The following is a 21,133-nucleotide window of genomic DNA, read 5'->3' as shown; positions in this document are numbered from 1 at the left end:
AATCAAGGAACACCTATGCTGGTAGCAGTGTGGAGGTGGCCATTGATGACCTTCTGAATATACTAGCTGTCTGGCTTTCTCTGGTTTGTCATACTTTCACTGACATGGAACAAGCATGCAACAAGCAAACTCAAACTTCTGATCTGCATACGTGTTCCAATATGCATATGTAGCTTTAAACTGCGTCAAAAATGCTCCCAGACCTATCCTCAACCATACATAAAAAAAAAAAAAAAAAAAAGGCTATCCGTGTTAAATTACTGTATATCACTGCATCACAGTAACAAAATATGAAGGTTTAAGCCTCATACACGCGATGAGATTATCAGACAAATGATCTTCTGTTTTGTTTGCATGCTAGTCTCATATCGAAAACTAAAGTGGGGTACTAAAGTTAACCACTTGCCGACTGCCACACGACTATTTACGTCGGCAGTCAGCCCCTCACAGGCAGAGCGACATAGGGCTACGTCGCTAGCCTGTAAGGGTTTTGGGAGCGAGTGCGCACCGCCGGATGCGCGCTCCCGCTCGGTCACGAACAACTCCCTGCCCCCCCCCCCCCGCGTGTGCCCGGCGGGCCCGAAGTCCACCGGGCACTCGCGATCGTCCGTGACAGTGGGAGAAAGGCAGGCGGCTAGTGTAAACAAAGCCGCATGTCAGTCTCCCCTGTGTAAGAATCGTGATCAAACGGTTCTACTATGTAGGACCATTGATCACTGTTCTTACACATCAAGCCACAGCCAATCACAGTTAACACGCCCCTAGGACACACTTAACCCCTCCCTCTCCAATACAGTTAACTCCTTCACTGCCAGTGTAATTTTTACAGTAACAGTGCATATGAATAGCACTGATTACTGTAGTAGTGTCAAAAATGTCAGTCAAGGGTCCGATCTGTCCGCCCCAATGTCGCAGTCCCGCAAAAAAAAAATCGCAGATCTGACAAAAATCTTTCCCTTTGTTGGTAAACGCAATAACTTTTGCGCAAACCAATCAAAATACGCTTTTTGCAATTTTTTTTTTTTTTTTTTTTTTACCAAACATATGGTAAAAAAAAAAATTGGCCTAAAATGTTAAATTTTGATTTTTTTTTACTTTTTTTTTTTTTTTGGGAATTTCATATAAAAATGTGAAAAATGTTATTTTTGCTAAATTTACGCTCTTTTTTTTGTTTATAGCGCATGATCAAAAAATCGCACAGGTGATCAAATACCACCAAAAGAAAGCTCTGTTCGTGTGAAAAAAAGGACGCCAAATTCGTTTAGGTACAGCGTCGCACGACCGCGCAATTGTCCGTTAAAGTCACGCAGTGCCGAATTGAAAAATAGGCCCTGGTCAGGAAGGGGGTAAAAATCTTCCGGGGCTTAAGTGGTTAAAGATTATTGTACAACAGAATACAACTTTGGAAGTAATGTGTTCTAATGTATTCTTTAGTTTCCGAGCATGTGTGGTCTTGGTCTTCTGATTTTTTTTTTTTTCCAGATAAATACTATATTAAATGAAAATCGTACAATCTGGTTTCCTACAACAAAAATTTTTGGGTTTGTCTCCTTTGGATAATTTCGGATGAATGGTCATGAATGGCTCTCGAAAGCTCTGTAGTAATGATCAGATTATTGTACAATCGCTTAGAAAGGGGTATTTTTTCTTCCAGTTTTTCTGATTGTGTGTACTAGGCATAAATTGAGCTTTGTTTAGCTGCTCTTTGCTGTAGCAATGTGTAAAAGCCTCTGCTAAACACAGAAGTCGTCTGTCTGACACATTCCTAGGCACGCTGCTCCAATCTACAACACTGCTCAGGAAGGATAAGTGCTGTTGATTACAGTGTGCAGACTGTGTGGTGGACTGCTTGGAGGCCTGGGTGTGCTAAACAGTCTTGTTGAAATAAATAATTAGCAATTTATCTGCTTTAACATCAAACTTTGTATCTTCAGAAGCCACTCATAGGACCTATGTTGAAGGTACCTGGGTGTCTAACAAGAAAGTGGTTCTAAAGGCAGAAGGTTTTCTACCTTATCGCATTAATAAGGAGGGAGTGAGGGGGCGGGGGTGAACCGCCCTGTGTGTCAATGGACACATAGAGTGCGGCTCAGGAGTGAGCCCACTTGAGTGCCCCCATAGTAACCAGCTTGAAATGGGGGCACCTAAGGGGGGAGTGTTGGGAGCCAGGAGTGCCAGCGGGGGACTAGAGACATGGAGGATCGGGGGTGCTCTGTGTGAAATTACAGAGCAGGTAGGTAGGACATGTTTGTTTGTTTGTTTGTTTTAAAAAAATATTTACTAGCACAATCACTTGAAGGGCCTTTATACACTTTTTTGTGTTGTGGTAACATGTGCGTTACTGCATTACACTGTAACATGTCATTTGTTTTGAATGGCACTCCAACTCGCTAAGACAATGCTCCTGTGTTGTAGCAAACTGCAACATACTATAATGCTTTGCTTTAGAAAAAAAGGATCATGGTGCTTTTTTAAGCAAGTTGGGATGCATTGGCAGCCTATTCATTTTAAATTAGCCTACCTTAACACAATGCACGGTAATATGATATAAAGTGCATTGCCAGATGTTCCTAATGCACAGCTAAAAAGCAAATTGACCCGCAGGCAAAGCTGGCTATTCAGTGGCTATGCTTTAAGGCTAATCTTCCTCATTGGGAGATACCACAGAATTGCATAACTCCCAACTTTTATGGGTTTGAGAATGGTGGACACATTAAGGGAAATGGACACTTGCAGTGCAAATTGCAGCAAGAAGTGGTTGTGATTAAATTGCTTGAAATATTGGACGTTGCTTAACCTTCTCTACAAAGTCAAGACTGCCTACTGATATACAAGAAAAAATCACAGCGTCCCAGGTGTTCTTACATATGAAAGCACCCTGGTCATTAGACATCCTAATGACACTAATGAAAAATGTGTAGGCACTATGAATGAGGTTCAGGTTCATGGCAGTTTGTCAGAGCAGAGAAGTCGTCTAGAAGAAGCTTCCCTCCACTCTTGTGTGTTTTTGTTGTGACAGGCAGCAGGCAGAAAGAAATGCTGGCTGCTGCAGTGGTTGCTGGCAGGGAGATGCAGTGTTGACCCAGGGAACCCAGGAAACCCAGGACACATGAATCGCATCTCCTGCTTGCTTGCGCTGGGTTGCTGATGCTGCAATCTTCTGCAGCAGCCAGTATCTCTCCCTGACGGCTGCTTGCAAACTAAATTAGTGGAGCGAAGCGGCAGAACTTGCTCCAGCATTGGGCTCCGTGACACGTCCTGGACCTTTGGGACACTGGGACTTGGTTGCAATCCTGGAACTGTCCCTCAGGATCCAAGACGGTTGGAAGGTATGGAACTGATATGGTTGGTTGGTGCTTGGAGCACCATTTTCTTAGGCCCCATACACAACATTGAAAATCCCATGGATTTCAGTTGTGCCCATTGATACCTGAACTTGGTGTCACTTGAAGCTAAAAGGAGTAGACCTCTTCAGTAGAGCCCTACTGAAGAAGTCTACACCCTGACGTAACGCGTATAGGGGGCGTCAAATCGTGACCATCTCGCTTACCCAAAACTGATGTTTTTATGTCCAGCCTGCACTGCTTTAATTGCCACACTTGTAAATTTTATTATATATTTTATGTGGTTAATACATTTCCCTATATGGAGAGCACTAGATTCTGCCATCTCTTTCCTGCATATACCTGATTCATATACCCGTTTTTGTGGAGAGCCATCAGGGGTTTATTGAGCCAGTTGGAGGAAGTAGGAGAGGATTAAAAAGCCAGCAGCACGCCAGAATTATCCCATATCCCCAGAGGGGAAATGCTGGTTTTGACCCACTGGTGAAACGGGTCAAAACATGAGGTGAGCGGTCAGAATAAACTGGTGGAGGCGAGCATGAACACTTTATTTGCACTTCTTGGGTGGATCGGGTTTTTGGACTTTTTATATATTAAGTCACATTTACATATTCACGGACTTTGTATACTTTTTTGTGATTTTTTGCATTGAATTTATTGATAATTAGGAATTTATTGTAACAACTGTATGCGATTAGCATTTTTTTTACAATATCACATTTTATGTTTAGATACACCTAGTAGAGCAGCACTGTTTTTGGGTTTACATGAGCTTCTTTTGAGCCTTAGGACTTTGGTAGATAGTACAGTCAGATTCTAATGTGTATGGTATGTAGTTCTGTAGTAAAGAAATAAGGGATGTTCTCATAAATGGAACAGAGTAATGCTGGCCATATACTAGCTGAAAAATCTGTCATTTGGTCCGATTGTTCGTTTTTCGTCCAGTTAATGGACACAAATAGAAAATTGTTTTTAACTTTTCAGAGCCGTAAAATCGAAGGAACAGTTTGGAAAATTCTGCCGAACGAGCGATAAATTAAAAGGTTAATGTGTTTCTCGGCCAAACTGTTTGCACTAGGCATATGTGGCAAACTGAACGAAAAATGTCCATTGAACGATTTATCGTTCAAAATTCAGTCATTACATGATGGCACAATCGTCTGCTCTCATGGCCAATTTTTTGTTTTTCGAAAATGCGTTCGATTGATTTTTTGGCTAATGTATGGCCAGCTTAAGGCTGGCCATAAAGTTTTTTTCTTTTTTCTTTTTTTTTCTTCTCTATTATTGTTCAGCAGGATGGGACATATTCTGACAGTGGCACCTGTGGGGGAAGTAACACACTGTTGAAATCTGTCAATACCTCCTGGACTGCCAAATTTCAATCAGTGTAGCCAGCTTAATGTAACTGTTTTTAATACAATGTATGTAGAGTATGTTGTTTGTTTCGTTTTTTTTCTGCATACATTGTATTAAAACAAAAGTTACATAAGGCTGGCTTTAATGCAAAAAACCCTTTGCATTATGGCAATAAAAAAAAAACAAGATCTCCTTTACTTTCACCAGTGAATCATTGTACAATCGTCTATTTTCACAAGGCAGTGCAAGTTCTAACTTCCTGCGTGCTGTATGTGAGTCACTGCCTTGTCACATGGGTCTGCTTTGTAAACCATGCCAGCTGGCAGTGAAAGGGTTTTAAGTTAGGACACACCCACTGCTGTTTCCTCTGTTTGTTCTTGCTCTACAAAAAATCCTATAGCATTGCATTTCTTTGCTGCAGGCACAAGCAGTAGAATACATTGCTGTGGTCAGTGTCCTGTGTCTGTAGGACTATGTCATGGCATGCCCCATGCAGGTACCCTAGCAGAGCACGGTGCTGGGAGAGCCCTGGGAACATGCAGGTATCTAGCATAATGCAGAGTTCTCTGTGATTTACAGTTTGTTACCTCCCACTGTGTGCTGTTGCAGAAATAACAGAGCAATGCAGTGTACTGCTTCACACTTAATGGTAGTAATGCAGCAAGATGTACAGAAGAGCAGGGAAGTGAGATGAAGTGTGTTAAAGTGCTGCTTTCAATGCGGGATCCAGCCTGTGGATTAGTTTTCAGTACCTGGATTAATGTTTGACTTCCTTCCAGGGACTCGGAGAGGGAGGCACAGAGGGACAGGTAGGACCTGGCATTTCTGGGAGTTGTTGGTACGGCCTGTACTTCATGTCCCTTCGCTGTCATGGGCACATTACTAAACTATCCGGATACTGCAAGAAGACTTTCCTGTTTTTACAGATTTAGATTTGTTTGTTTTTGTTAACCATTTGCTTAGCTGGCAATATTACTTTGCAGTATCCAGAACACATTTTGTTTATGCATGTTAGTTGTCTATTATTTATTTGTCTTTTATTTTGAATTAGACATTTGCAGAACCACACCTCTTTTCTTTTTATAATTCTAATTATACCATACAGCTATTCCCTGATGTCATGATAATACCAGCCTGTGCTGGTGACAGCCCTGTCCTTTTAATGAACGGCTGTATAATAATAATGATGTAACTTTAATAGCAGAGAGTTGGAACATGACAAACTATTTTCAGAACCGAGACAAAAATAGTTCTGTTTTGACAGTCCATTTTTTTTCTTTCTTTTTCTCTTTAGAAAGTCATGCTGTGGCCGCCTTGTCTGTAATCCTGGCAGATCATAACTTGCAGAAAATCTAAGGAGACAATGGCTGATTTGGCACCAATAGAAGGAACGGCTGCAATGCTTGAGTTGTGTCCTGACTGTGGACAGCCTCACCTAAGAAGTGAAAATCACATCTATAACTTCCAGGATGAGGTGGACGATGAGCTGGTCTGTCACATCTGTCTGCAGCCTCTGCTGCAACCCATGGACACACCTTGTGGTCACACGTACTGCTATAAGTGCCTGAAAAACTTTCTACACGAGAAGGACTTTTGTCCTATGGACCGCAAGAAGTTATGTTTTCAGGATTGTCACAAGTCCAGCCTTCTGGTGAGAAACCTGTTGGATAAGTTAAGTGTCATCTGTCCATTCCTAGAAGAATGCAAACATGTCATGCAGCGCTGTGAGCTGGAGCCCCACCTACGTAACAGGTAAAGTCACTGGAAAATGTTAGACATGTAAAAGCTGACCTCATTCCTACTGAAAAGTGTGTATGCCTATAAATAACTGGACGTTTGTTTAAAAATAAAAATCTGCAGATATCCGTCATGGGCATCCCACAAACCAGAAATAAGTACCCCAACATACCATTAGGTCTATATTATGGGACTAAATCATAAAGGAAAAGTGACCGCACTCCGGTAGTTGAAATAAAAAAATTGGAGTACATTTATTCTACATCACAGGCATAAATGCAAGACTGGTAAGACATGGGACAGGTAATAGGTTGACGCGTTTCACGGCAAAACAAGTCGCTTACTCCTAACCATAAATGGTATGGTTTTGAGTAAACAACTTGTTTTGTCGTGAACCGCGTCAACCTATTACCTGTCCCATGTCTTACCAGTCTTGCATTTATGCCTGTGATGAAGAAAAAACTTACTCCAATTTTTTGATTTCAACTACCGGAGTGCGGTCACTTTTGCTTTATGATTTAGTACTTGTCTGGATGGCGGATCCGACCTGCACCTGAGTCATACCTCACCTTGATCGGTCCACCTGTGTTGGATTTCTATATTATGGGACCTGTAGATGGAGCAAGAATTACAGCCTTCACAATCAGATTTTGTTTGAAGCTTCATATGTCATTTGTGAGGTTGGTGGGATGAGCTTAAAATGATTCTAAAGCATTTTTTTTCCTTTAAAATATTAAACATATTATACTTGCCTGCTCTGTATAATAGTTATGCACAAGCTGCTTGCTCTGGGGACACTTGTGCATGCTTGCTCCTGAGCCGCCACATTGTATCTATGGGACAGACAGAGCATGGCTCAGTGCCGCCCCCTGTTCCCTCCCCACTGGCTGTCATTTACATCAGCGAGAGCCAATAACTCCCGCTGCTGTGTCACAGCCAGTCAGGAGAGCGAGAGTCCTGGGAGAGCCACAGCTCTTGTGCACATCACTGGATCAAGGTTGGGCCCGGGTAAGTATAAGGTGGGCTGGGGGGGAGCTGCACCCAGAAGTTTTTTTACCCTATTGCATAAAATGTATTGAGGTAAAACACCTACCTTTAGAACCACTTTAAGTGCCGGTTCACACTAGTGCGATGCCAGGCATCGCATGTGATTTGCACCGCATTGCACTGTGAAGATCCCATGCGGTCTGTGCAATGCGATTTCAGCCATACAAAATATTTGGCTGAAATCGCATTGCACTGGCACCAAAATGGTGCAGGACCCTTTTTTTGGTTCACACTGGAATTGGATGGCATTGGTGTTTACACCTATGGGACCCTATTCCTGCACCATTTCACAGTTCGCACTGCGATCTGCGAACCAATCTGGTGGTGTCATTAACTTTACATTGACTCCCCCAGCAATTCACAGATCACATGCTAACCCACTGTGCCATTCTGGTGTGTTGTGGGAACCGGCACTGATTCGCAGGGTTTCCCGCATCGCACCAGTGTGAACCGGGACTAAGACCTAGTTTACACTTGCGTTTGGGGCGCAGTGAAAACACACAGTTGAGACACCAGCTGCCCCCCCCCCCCCCCCTTAAGCTGCAAAGACAGTGGAAGGCAGCCACATGCCATGACTGTGGTGCTTTTTATTGTGGTGCAGCAAAAATGATTGCCCCTGTTGTGTTGTGATCCATTCAACTTAAAGGCGGTGCACCACAATTGCATGCAATTTCTTGGTTGTGACATGAAGGTACAGGAGGTGTTAAACAGGCATTAAGTTGCCTCCTCAATGCTTGTCAAATGCCCTCTGAACAGCAATTCACAGATTGCTCTTCAGAGGGCAAAGTGTGAGTAAACGAACCCTTAAACTGGCCATACAATGTGTAAATTTGCTCAGTGGGTGGCCGTCTCCTCAGTTGCTTTTCACCCTACATTCCTCAACTGAAAGATTGAAGGAGCCAAGTGGAAAATTATCAGCTGAAAATCAGCTGCATCCAATCAGATGCAGCCACTCTTTAGATATTTTGAAAGCTGGTGAGACCAGCTGTCAAAACACAGTAGCCGAGGAGGAAGATTCATCTAGCCACGTTGTATAGTGTGGGCGGAGGAATCTGTATGTTTTTTTTATGCTCTGCCTGCGGGTTTAAGATCACAGTACCCCCTAATAAAAAAGACCGTACCACCTTTGTTCAGGCATCATCCAGCATGACAAACTTCTTCTTGAACAGAGATGCTAGCTAGGAGATGGCACATCAGATACATTTTAGATCCTGTGCTGTACTTGGCTGGCTTCACAAATATCGGAAATAGATAAGCCCCCTGCTGCATCCTTACAATGTCCGGCTACAATGAGACAGTTTGAGTGATCTCTGGGGAAGAAACAGAGGATATGTTTCCTCCTGCTTGAGCAAACTGATGGCATCATCTCATACTAGGCAAAGTTAATGTGACACTAAACAATATCCTTCGTCCACAAATCAAATCCATACACATCCACTATTTACTGGTCCTGTAGTCTGGTTTTCATTAGATTATTTGTTACTGTTTTTCTGCCACCTTTTATTGTCCTCTGTGAACTCCTAAATCTCACCTTTTTTTCCTTCTGTTTGTTTAGGGTGAGCGCAGTGCCCAATAGTTGTGGTTATGTGCTCTGCTCTAAACACAGCACAAATCCCATAGTCCAGTGATGGCAAACCTTTTTGAGCCTGAGTACCCAAACTGCGACACAAAACCAACTTATTTTTTTCAAATTGCCTACACTGCAATTATTAACAGCCACAGATAATGGCCGCAAGGGCCTCTCACCAATCCCAGCAACACTTCCTCCTAACAGATGTCCACCCGCTCTCGGTTGCCCGTGGCCTCTCAGCCTCTCTGTCTCCTGGCTCACAGTGTGTTCCAAAAAACAACAATATCTCTCCTGCGCTCAAGTGGTTGTGGGAAGGTGAATCTTCTAAGGGGTTTTATGACACAAATGAAGTGGTCTTGCTGCCCCCTCAGGACCAAGGGTATCCAAAAGGCACTACAAGAAAACAACAAGAGAAGGGCGCACCGACCTTGTGCATTACCACTTAAAAGTTTATTAAAATCAAAGAAGGGAAGCATACAATATACTCACAAACGTAGCATATGAACAAGCATATAGGAAATGGGCACTGCTCGCTTCCAGGACACTTCACTGAGTGGCGATTTTGGCTCTGAGGAAGAGGGTCCTCCCTCGAAACGCGTAAGCCACATCAGGTTTTGAGGACGCCATCACGCTATCCAGCAGTAGAGAAGTGTCCTGGAAGCGAGCGGTGCCCATTTCCTATATGCTTGTTCATATGCTACGTTTGTGAGTATATTGTACGCTACCCTTCTTTGATTTTAATAATCTTTTAAGTTGTAATGCACAAGGTCGGTACGCCCTTCTCTTGTTTTCTCACAGTGTGTTCCTCCAGTCTCTCTCTCTCTCTCTCTCTCTCAATCTCAATCTCAATCTCAATCTCTCTCTCTCTCTCTCTCTCTCTCTCTCCCCCCCATAGTCTTCTGGGACTAAATGTTCCATGGTGCACTTGTCAACCTCCACATTGGTGCTTGGCTGCAGCCAATGGGGAGAGGCAGGAGGAATCAGAGCGGGCAGTGATCTCTGCAAGTGCCGCTCTGTCCCTGTCCATTGCTGCTTGACAGAAGGAGGGCGAGCAAGGAAGTACTGACAGTCCACGGATTAGAGAGCCCAGGCATCAGCGGCGGCTGCTTCCCAGTATAGCTGGCGTGCCCACAGAGAGGGCCCTGCATGCCAGCTGTAGCATGCGTGCTATAGGTTCGCCATCACTGCCATAGTCTAAAGTCCCTTGTACAAATCATAAGAGTGAGCAAGAAAGCCACCCTCTAACAGGCATCATATCACAGCAGAAAAGGAGGCTGGGATCAATAGAAGCTATTATTTTGAATATAAAATACATACATGAGCTGAATTTTTTTTTTTTTTTTTTTTTTTAGAGTTTAGTGTCACTTTAAGTGTATTTAGCTTCAAGCATAACTCCAGGTTTTGTTACTTTAAATAATAAACTATTTCCTTCACTAAGAAATGCAACCACTTTCAGCGCTGTGTAAACGGTCTGTAACATCAGCTACATAGAGTGTACCGCACGGTGGTGGTACAGGAGCGTCCTGTCTGCTGCTTTAACAGAATTGAGTCAGCCTGAGCACTGCTCAGCCATTCACAGGAAGCCATGTATTTTTATGACTGGCCGAGGTGAAGAGGCGATCAGATGATATCACAATTCCCACCCATATTGATAAAATACGAGACCTCCTGTGAATGACTGAGGAGTGCTTGGCCCGACTCCATTTTGTTCTGGGAACAGGACGGGGATTTCCCGCACCGCTGCCAGAAAACATTGCTGTATACTCTGTAACAACCAAACACAAGATACACGCACACACAGTGTGCATCACTTACACAGCACACCTTCCAGTATGAGAGTGCACCATAAGTCCATGTATGAGCCAGTCCCAGGGGCACGGAGGGCACAGAAAAGATCCAATAAGTTCATGCAGTTCAAAGGCTTGACAAAAGGGATGGAGCCCTGAAATGTATAGCGGCTCACTTACATCTGACATCATCCCGCTAATCTGACAGCTAGCCACTGCTACTTGCAGCTATGGATGCTGCCAGTCTGCCCGCTCTCTTTGGGTTTCCGTCAGCACTGTCACATACACTGTTGCTGCATGATCAGCCCTATTCTGATGTTTCCACGTGTAATGATTATCCCAGGCTGGACTAAGTGGTTTTAACATGGAAGTGTGCTAGGTTTTAATAAATGGTGATATTTAAATTCTGCTACCTCCAGCGCCCTGTTTGTGTCTTTTCTCCCTGTATACTGTATGTAGCGCTGACAGCAGCTGCAGCAATTGGTAAAGAAAATAGTTAATTTGGGCCAGCTTGGCCTGAATGAACTATTTAAAGAATTATGAAACCTGGGGCTAGGACTATTTTAATGGTAAAAGGATAGTGCTGTCTTTTGAAAGACTATACTATTGCTGTAAGTTAGTGGTGCAGACTTTAAGGCCTTATGCACATGGGCATAATAAATTACTCCTATTTAAGCTTGATCTTTCTCCCAGGAGATGGCAGAAAAATCAAGCGTAAAAAATGCCTGTTTTGACATGTAATTGTGTGCATTTACAAGCATATTGTGTTGAGGTTAAACTCTCCCTACTGGCCAGAATAGATTTACCCACATAGGCGCATATGCCTTATAAATTATGCTCATAAGCTTTTCCCTGAATAAGGCTTTGTTTTTTGTTTTTTCATCTATAAAATATATATATCTCCATAACGCTACTCTTAGAGCCCATTCACACTAGCGCGACTTGTGAGGCAACTTGTGTTGCCCCAGGTAGCTTGACATAACAAAAGCAATGTTAATCAATCAGTGTTGTCTTAATTGGCACTACTGAAGTTGCTCCGACTTCAGAAAAGGGTCCTGTACTACTTTGAAGCGACCTGTGATCCGACTGTCCCATATACTTCAATGGGAGTTGCCTCCTTATCTTAATTGACACGACTTGTTATCAGACTTTTCAGGAAGAAGAAAGATTAGCCAGGCATTCCCCACAGACAAAGTCGCCTGTCTCTTCAAAGTAGTGCACAAGTCTCTTCCAAGTCTCTTCCAAGTCTCTAAACAAGTCTCTTTAAGTCACGGGGCGACTTTCTGGTCGTGGTAGTGTGAACCGGCTCTTAAAATACTAATAAAATGCCTGATGTGCATGGGCACATAGTAGTGGTGCACCAAAATGAATATTCTGGTGCCGAAACCGAAAATTCAGTAAGCCGTATATATTTTTTAAATAGTTTGTATTATCTTTGATTTTTTTTAATTAATATCATGAATTTAAATAAATATGAATTTGTCTGCCATTATCGGCACCTTTTTGAAGCGATGTTAAAAATCCTGCTTGCTGCATTTTTGGTGTATATTTGTTCAGCACCTCCCCATTGAAATGCACTGGAAAGGCAGCAAGAACGCATCAAAAATGCACCCATGTTTGTGTTTTTGATGCATTTTGTGAAGTCACATGACCTGTGAAAAATACACTATAAGCACAGCAAAATCACGAGAAAAATAAAAAGGCAATATCACAGGGATTTTAGGCAGCCACTATTGGCACCTTTTTTGCTTTCGGCACAACGGTGAAAACCCTATTTTCGGCCAATAATTTTCGGTGCATCACTACCTCTTAGGCTGACAAAAAAACATAATTTAAAGGCATGCAAAATATGCTGTAAGCCTGTAAAAGCAATGTTTTTTTTATTTTTTTTTTTTATTGTCCGTGTGTACAAGGTCTATTTATGATGGCCAGCATTTGGGCATATGAGACTTGTATAGCCACTCCGTATACTCTTTTATAGACCGTATCATTTGAGTCAGCCAAAAAACAATCTTGTTGCTCTTTTCAAATGTGCATTTACATGAAAGCAGTAAGAACGGAGTCGTTCCTGTCATGCCTATTTAGGGCAGAAATAATGATTGTTTGGTATAAATCCATCCAGTTAGTGGATTCTTCCGCTGAGAAACTAAACCAGGGGCGTCGGACTTTTTGATCTTCTGGGCCACGTTGGAAGAAGAGGAATTGTCTTGGGCCGCACGTAAAATACAATAACAATAAGGATAGCTATTGAGCAGAAAAAGTTGGGCAGATCACTGATATACATAATGTACCTATCTGAGCAATAAAACTTTGCTCAAAGTGTGTCCAGCAGCGATCACCACAGGTAATCGCTGGCTGTGCAAAAAGCCGCGAAGAGGTGCGGCCGACAGCTACATGTCATTATAGTGAACCGGACCTGGTGGCCGCACCTACACGCTGAGAGCCTCAAAAACAACAGCTCTTCAGCTATCCTTATTGTTGTTTATTAAAAACGGTGTCAAATATTGCACTACTTTTATGTTGCCCTCTTTTACTTTTAGAATAAAAAAAAATATTACAAAAAAGTTGTTTTATTGCTCAGATAGGTAAATTATGTACCTATCAGTGATTGTTAACTTGTTATCTGCCTGACTTTTTCTGCTCATCAGCTGCCACATCAATTTGCTTTGGCCTTAACTGCTAGTGAGTGTGTATCCTATGTATGTACTGTATGGGGGTGTTGTAGACAAAGGTGTAATTGAAATCTCGGGGGGGCACAGCCCACCCCAGCACCCCACTTGATCCAACCATGTGACATTTACTCACCTGGCACCCCTGCATTCTCTGCTGCCAATGCTATTACAAACACGGCAGCCCTTGCATTCCTTCATATGTGTAGATGCCTTGCTTGTCAATGCAGGTTGCTGTGGTTGCTAAGCTTGCACGGCATCCCCCTGTGTCCCTACAGACATGAATTTGTTGTTCTTGTCTAGGTCAGCTGCTGCGGCCGCTGCGCTTTGTATGGCATCCCTCCAAATGTTCCCAGACTACATGTCAAACTCTCGGGAGCTGTGGGTTGGAGATTCCTGCTGTAAACCAGGGGCTGTCATAGACATATGTATGATCGTATCCCAGTCTGGAAGTGGTGACAATCATTGTATGTCTCTCAGCAACCCACCTATATAAATGTAATTTATATAAGCAATATTCAGCAGTGCACACTAAAATTCTGCTTTCTGTTAAAGGTCATGAATATGGGAACATTGATAAACCTCTTCCCTGTGAATGATGGTTATACACTCTCTGCTTCAATGTAAATGCATTACTTCTAACCATGACAGGCAGGCATTTTACTCATTTCTTGCTATGTGTGGCTGTGCACCTTGAATGTTCTATATAGTCTCTTCCCATTCTGGTTTAGGACATTGTCAATCATAACTAGTCTGATTTACGTAGATGTAGTTATGTACATTATTGATTTCTAAAATATTTCTATATCTAAACTAGAGATTGACCGATTATCGGCAACACCGATATATCGGGGGCCGATATACACTTTTCCCGATATATTGGAGGTTACCGATATTGCCGATATTTAGGGAAAGTACTGTACTGGGGTGATGCCTGCAGCTAGAGGCATCACCCCGGTACCGGCGTCCATAGGCGACGGTCGGCTGACTTGTAATGACAACCGATGTGACTGAGAAGCCGCTCGGCTGTCATTACAAGGAGCGGGAGGGGACGTTCCCCCCCCCCCCTCCCGCCGCCTTCCACGGCTCACCTAGGTCTCCCGTCCCACCGGGAGACCCGGGCATCCTACCTCCACCACCGCCGAAGAGAAGACCCGGTGTAGCATGAAGATGTGTCCCCATGAAAGACGGTATCCCTGCCGCAAACGCGCATGCGCCGGTCTCCATGTAAAAAACCCGGAAGTGATGCCATGACTCAGCGCCGAATTAAAAAAACTGACAGCATTCAAAACAGCCCAACTTGGGTGTTTTGAATGCTTTTCAGTACCAAGGAGGGGTTTGGGGTCGGTACCCAGATCCCTCCACAGGGGGTACCTTTAGAAAAAAAAAAAAACTTTTTTTACATGTCCGAAAATATCGGCCGATACTGATGACCAAAATATCGGTATCTGCATTAAAAAACGATATCGGTCGACCACTAATCTAAACACACAAACGACATGTAAACACTATTCTACTTTTGTAGTGCATGGATTGTAAAGATCATACACCCTAGGTGACGTCAGATGGATTTCAAACATCAATAGAACATAAAACCAATGCTTATCTAGTACGTAAATCCCAAATGAATAAACTCACAAGAGGTGTTGGTCTGTAAAGCACAGTATCCTCTGCCATACACACTATCTGCACAAAGCCTGTGGCAATTTGACTTGTTAACACTTGATTCTGTTAGCAGGAAAATAAGTGAACCAATCATAAACGTTCTTAATTGAGTCCGTAGGGTAAATTGCAGAATAATTGAATCACATTATTATTATTTTGAGTTTTAAAAAAAAAAAAAAAAAAAGTAGCTCCCTCTCGATTAAAAAAACACGGCTTTCAAGCAGACCAGCCACTGTCTCTTGCTATAACAAGCATTGTGTGTGTTTGAGGTTATTGAAGGCTGCAGAGTCATTTGTTACTGGAGAAATCCTTCCTAGGACAATAGCAGACAGAGGGCTAGTGTGGCTCAACCATTATAGCTGCTTTCATGTACATATCGAAGTAAATAGTCATTAAACTCAAAACTAAAACTGTAATATCTTGCAGCTTACCAATCGTTAGATGTGGTGGCTGCATCAGTTTTCTTTTCTTTGGCCTTTCCCCTCTGTTTTCTGGCAAGTAACACATCTCCTGTATTAGAGATACACAACTCTGGAGGAATGTGCATAGGAGGCACAGCAGACAGCAACATGTCAGTCTGGGGGGGGGGGGGGGGGGAGTGGGACAGTGGCATCCCTATGGGGTTGCGTGCCGCACCTGGGTGACACCATCAAGAAGGAAGTGAAATCCAACCGCGACAGTGTCATTCCCATCTGTGTTGGTCCGAAACTAGCCCTGCCCAGCACCCTGCAGGACACTGGTAGGCTAGACGGGAGAGAGCTCCATTTGGGGGGGGGGGGGGGGTTACTGCACTGGTTACCGCAGCAGGTGACACCAACCCTAGTAACACCACTGGAATGGGAAATGTATTAGCAGATTTAGATGCACTATCAAATTGAAGCCAAACTCCAGCTCACACTTTATGATCAGATACAGCAACCTGTTTTTTTTTCCACTTTTCCTTCTGCGATTCTGTCCGTGATTCCAAATTGTGTGGCAATCGGTGCAAAAAAAAAAAAATAAGTTCCAGAACATATACCATGGTTTGGAGATGCTATAACTTTTGCACAAACCAGTATACACTTATTGGGAATTGTATTTATTTATTTTTTTTTTTTAACCAAAGACATTTCATACATTTATGAAGACATTATTTTTTTTTATTGGATATATTTTATACCAGAAAGTATACATAGTTACATACAAAGTTTGTGAGGCTGAAAAAAGACATCAGTCCATCCAGTTCAACCTATGATGCGCGTGTGTGTTTGCTATTAACCGTACTTTGTATACCCTTGTATGTTGTGGTGCCCATCTAATAGTTTTTTTAAACTATTGATGCTCCCTGCTGATACTACTGCTTGTGGAAGCAAATTCCACATCCTTACTGCTCTGACAGTGAAGAACCCCTTACGTATTTTAAAGTTAAACCGTTTTTTCTCTAGTTTTAGTCGGTAACCACGTGTCTTATTGTATTCCCTTTCTCTGAATAATTTGTTCCTTATGCTCGGGTCGCCAGTACAGTATTTGTACATTGATATCATATCCCCCCTCAATCGTCTCTTCTCCAGAGAGAATAATCAAGGATTTTTTTTTTCGTGTTTTTTTTCGTTTATATCACAAAAAATAAAAAACCCAGTGGTGATCAAATACCACCAAAAGCAGGCTCTATTAATGTGAAAATAAGATACAAATTTCATTTGTATGCAGTGCTGCAATTGCCAGTTGAAGTAGCACAGTGCTGAATAGCAAAAAATGCCCTGGTCAGGTGGGTGAAACCCTCCGGAGCTCAAGTGGATAAATAACTGAAGATGCTGTGTACAGCCGCAACATTCATTCACCTCTATTCTCAATCCAGGCACTTTTTTCTTCCTGCTTAAGTGCCACCTTGCATTTCATGTCCCTACGCTGTCAAAAAAAAAAAAAAAAAGAACTTGTCTTTTCTAGCCGTGCCTTCTGTATAGATTGAAGAATGCAGACAAGATTATGGCTTTAACTTTCCAAACATTTACATTTATGGATTTACTTGGAGTTCTCTTTGTAAGCAGTATGTGGTCCTAGCTGGAGTAGGAATTGAAGGGCACGTTGTACACTTCACGTCCTTGATTAATGATTTCATAGTCCAGACTCAGGGACTGCTCTGTAAATATTACACTGTTTCATAGAATCGCATTGTACTCTTTGTGATGTTTGTTGAACTCAGAACCACTGACCTGGAAACAGCAAAGCCTATGTATATGAGCTGTAAATCTATATCGTAATAAACGCAGGGTGGCTTAATATGTATTAACACTTGAGATCAAGGCTGTCCTAAGAGTGAAAAATACTTTTACTAGATCACTGAAAGTAAAAATTATTTTGTTGTGCTTTTTTCTTTAATCAGAATGGAAATATTTGCACAATGTTCACCAACAAGTCACTACATTATTTCGTTTTCAGGCTGCGTATTAATCTATTTTCCTAATATGAGCATTGAAATACGTATTTGTGTATGTGTGTCATCGGTGCAGGCTAAACCTATAGTTTATAGCCAATGTGTTTGCTGCAAATAAACCTAAAATGACTCCTTAAAGGAGTGTGTACAAATTACCAGAATTTTACAGTAGCTGCGCTAACCAATTTGTAAATAATTATTAAAGTTAACATCCACAAAAAAATCCACAAATAAAAATTCTACTATATATGTGTTCCAACACTGTTACCCAACAAATTGTGATGAAAAAAAAAAAAAAAAATATTTGTGTGTATTAAACTAAAAATCAAAAAATAAATATAAAAAATGTCTATTAATCCATTCTGTGCCAAATATGTAAAACTGCTCATACGGTGATACACCCATCCAGTGCGTGCTATTATCCACCACCTTCCAAACTTCACACTCACCAGATGGCAGTACAATATGTGCCTGATCAATATAACTGTCTCCCAGATGTATACCACGACATTCAACGGACACAGTTCCGGCATGCTGTAGCGATCCCAGGTCTATCCACTGATATCTTAATTTGGTTCAATTGGCTCCCTTCAAAGTGCCTTCCTTTCTTCAAAGTGCCAAAAATTGCCAAAACATTGTATATGGTCCAGCGGGTGAATGAAGCCTGCCTTTCAGTTTTGCAAGTCTTTATTGTGCACCATTACAACATTTCTGCCTCCTACAAACTAAGGAAGGTAGGTATGGACCATAGGGTGAGTACCTGGATAGAGAACTGGCTCCAGGGGAGAGTCCAGAGGGTGGTGATTAATGGGGAGTACTCGGTTTGGGCGGGTGTGGAAAGTGGGGTCCCCCATGGTTCTGTCCTGGGACCAATCCTGTTTAATTTATTCATAAATGATCTAGAGGAGGGGATATCTAGTACAATCTCAGTATTTGCAGATGATACTAAACTAGGCATGCCAATATCTTCTATGCAGGATGTGGAAATCTTGCAAGCGGACCTGAACAAAATAACGGGGTGGGCAACTACATGGCAGATGAGGTTTAATGTTGAAAAATGTAAAGTAATGCACTTGGGGGCCAGAAACCAGAAAGCAAGCTACTCACTAGGGGGGGGGACCTCTGGGTGAGTCTAGGATGGAAAGGGACCTGGGGGTACTGGTAGACAACAGGCTTGGCAGTGGCATGCAATGCCAAGCCGCTGCAAGCAAAGCCAACAGAATACTGGGATGTATAAAAAAGGGGATTCACTCCAGAAATAAAGAGATTATTCTCCCGCTCTACAAGACTCTGGTCCGGCCACATCTGGAGTATGCTGTCCAGTTCTGGGCACCGGTCCTCAGGAAGGATGTGCTGGAATTGGAAAGAGTCCAGAGAAGGGCAACAAAAATAATTAGGGGAATGGAGAACATCAGCTATGAGGAAAGACTACAAGCACTGAACTTATTCTCTCTGGAGAAGAGACGATTGAGGGGGGATATGATATCAATGTACAAATACTGTACTGGCGACCCTAGCATAAGGAACAAACTATTCAGAGAGAGGAGATACAATAAGACACGTGGCCATTCACTAAAACTAGAGGAAAGGCGGTTTAACCTTAAAATGCGTAAGGGGTTCTTCACTGTAAGAGCGGTAAGGATGTGGAATTCTCTTCCACAAGCAGTCGTATCAGCTGGGAGCATTGATAGTTTCAAAAAACTATTAGATGGGCACCTTGGAGACCACAACATACAGGGGTACACAATGTACGGTTAAAAGCAAACACACACACATCATAGGTTGAACTGGATGGACTGATGTCTTTTTTTCAACCTCACTAACTATGTAACTATGTAACTAACGACCAATGTTGTTTTTGGTTGATGGGGAGGATGTCAATTGCCTGCACAGCATCCTTGTTTGCCCCCTCCCTTGCCCTTCTCGGTCAGCCATGGGTTCACGTTAGCTGAGGGAGAAGGAATACTAGTCAGTACGGGTGTGAAAAGGTGAATTTGCTTTGTAAGAATAATTCACATCTAATGTTGAGTGTGCTCCGTATGTGGTAAATTGTTTTTGTTTTTTACATTTTAGAAGGGGCTGCCTCGAGTGCAGAGGTGGCTTGAAAAAAAAAAAAAATAAGTTTGAGAAACACTAACTTAGAGGATGAAGAAAAAAAAATCACTTCTACGTTCAGGAGAGGAGTGTTTAAACAGAAAAATGCCTGTAAATGTGCCTGTTATGTGCATTTAGTGCTTTAGTGTTCATACATACCAGCAGCCAGAAGGAATTACTATGGATTAAATAAATGCCCAAATACACACTTAAATGCGTTTTTTTTTTCAGGAGCGTACAAAGGAACTGGGCAAATGCCTAATATGCATGACGCCTTATTGTTATTTTCTTTTTACGTTACTGGCATATTCCTAGATTTTTAAGATGACCATTTTCCAAGTATTTATACTATATTCTTTAGGGTTCACCAACCATTATTCAGTTCATTTACAATTGGGTTGGCCATATAAGTTGATGGTACAATTGTAAGATGGATGGCCAGCACTATTTTTTAATGCCCAAGCAAATATTTGAAATTGGAACTGGATGATGTATAGACACAACTGAAATAGGATCACATAGATTGAAACCCAGAGTAATCATATGTTTGGACTTTTAGATAATGCAATTTTGTCAGTCTGGTTAGTTTTTGATTATTAGCAGCTGTTTTTTCACTATATACAGTGGTTGCTTCTTCATACCAGGTTAAATCGAGGCATCCTATTCTGTTGCCTTAATTGTGCTGTGTGTGAACATTACAGCACCAAAACTTGTCGTTAATGTGGGATGCCAGATTATCTGTGTGACATTTTTGGCCTGAAACGTATCCTTGGATTTAATATATAATCATGATGTGTGGCTTGTATTTTTTGGTTTAGCCCTGTAGGCCGCATTTTGGTTTATGTGTTGACATTAAAATCATGGTCTTTGTGGAAAAAGTCAACCCCAACTAACCAGTAGTGATTTATCTGGTAATCTCTAGGTGTGCAGGTTTCAGAAAATGCAGGGCAGACAAAGAGAGGAGGAGCACCCCAGGTGGTGTGGCCAAGGGTCCCTGTGAGAATGAACGCAGCCAAGCAAGTGATATCTCCAGTGTCTTGGCAGAGTCATCCCTGGCTGCAGTGGTGGCTCTGGGAACATCTGAGCCAGGTCTAGTTAATCCAGCATTTGATGAACACGATGATGGTGAGTTTTTTTTAAATCGGGATTTATGGTATTTTTCCTGTTATTTTAACTTTCCTGCAGTATTGTGGGGGATTTGTATCTATTATAACCTGATTTCCATCCTCTCAGATCAACCTCACAGAACAAGTCTTGTAGCAGAGACGAGCACCATAGAGATACATCGTGATGACTCTGAGGAGGAGCTTGGTATGCGCATTGTGGGGGGCAAAGACACTCCTTTGGGCAATATTGTGGTGCAGGAGATTCTAAAAGACTCTTTGATTGCTACTGATGGCAAAATTATGCCAGGAGACCATATCCTAGAGGTAAGAGAGCTATACCACTGT

General features: G+C 42.3%; 1 protein-coding gene across 2 annotated transcripts in view; it reads left to right on the top strand.

The window, feature by feature from the left end:
- Positions 1–21,133, top strand: part of LOC309560700 (ligand of Numb protein X 2-like) — a 108,970-nt gene that overhangs the window by 48,763 nt on the left and 39,074 nt on the right. For both annotated transcript variants that reach the window (XM_082264324.1, XM_082264325.1), the window contains 3 exons: positions 5,995–6,452; positions 20,605–20,807; positions 20,916–21,112. In XM_082264324.1, the coding sequence (XP_082120450.1) occupies positions 6,064–6,452; positions 20,605–20,807; positions 20,916–21,112 (789 nt within the window). In that variant the 5' untranslated portion in view covers positions 5,995–6,063. The remainder of the gene's footprint in view (positions 1–5,994; positions 6,453–20,604; positions 20,808–20,915; positions 21,113–21,133) is intronic.

This window comes from Pelophylax lessonae (genome assembly GCF_965119305.1).
Source record: "Pelophylax lessonae genome assembly, chromosome: 7".
NCBI lineage: Eukaryota > Metazoa > Chordata > Amphibia > Anura > Ranidae > Pelophylax > Pelophylax lessonae.
Note: the sequence above shows the minus strand (reverse complement) of the source record. Positions and strands in the feature narration are given on the sequence as shown.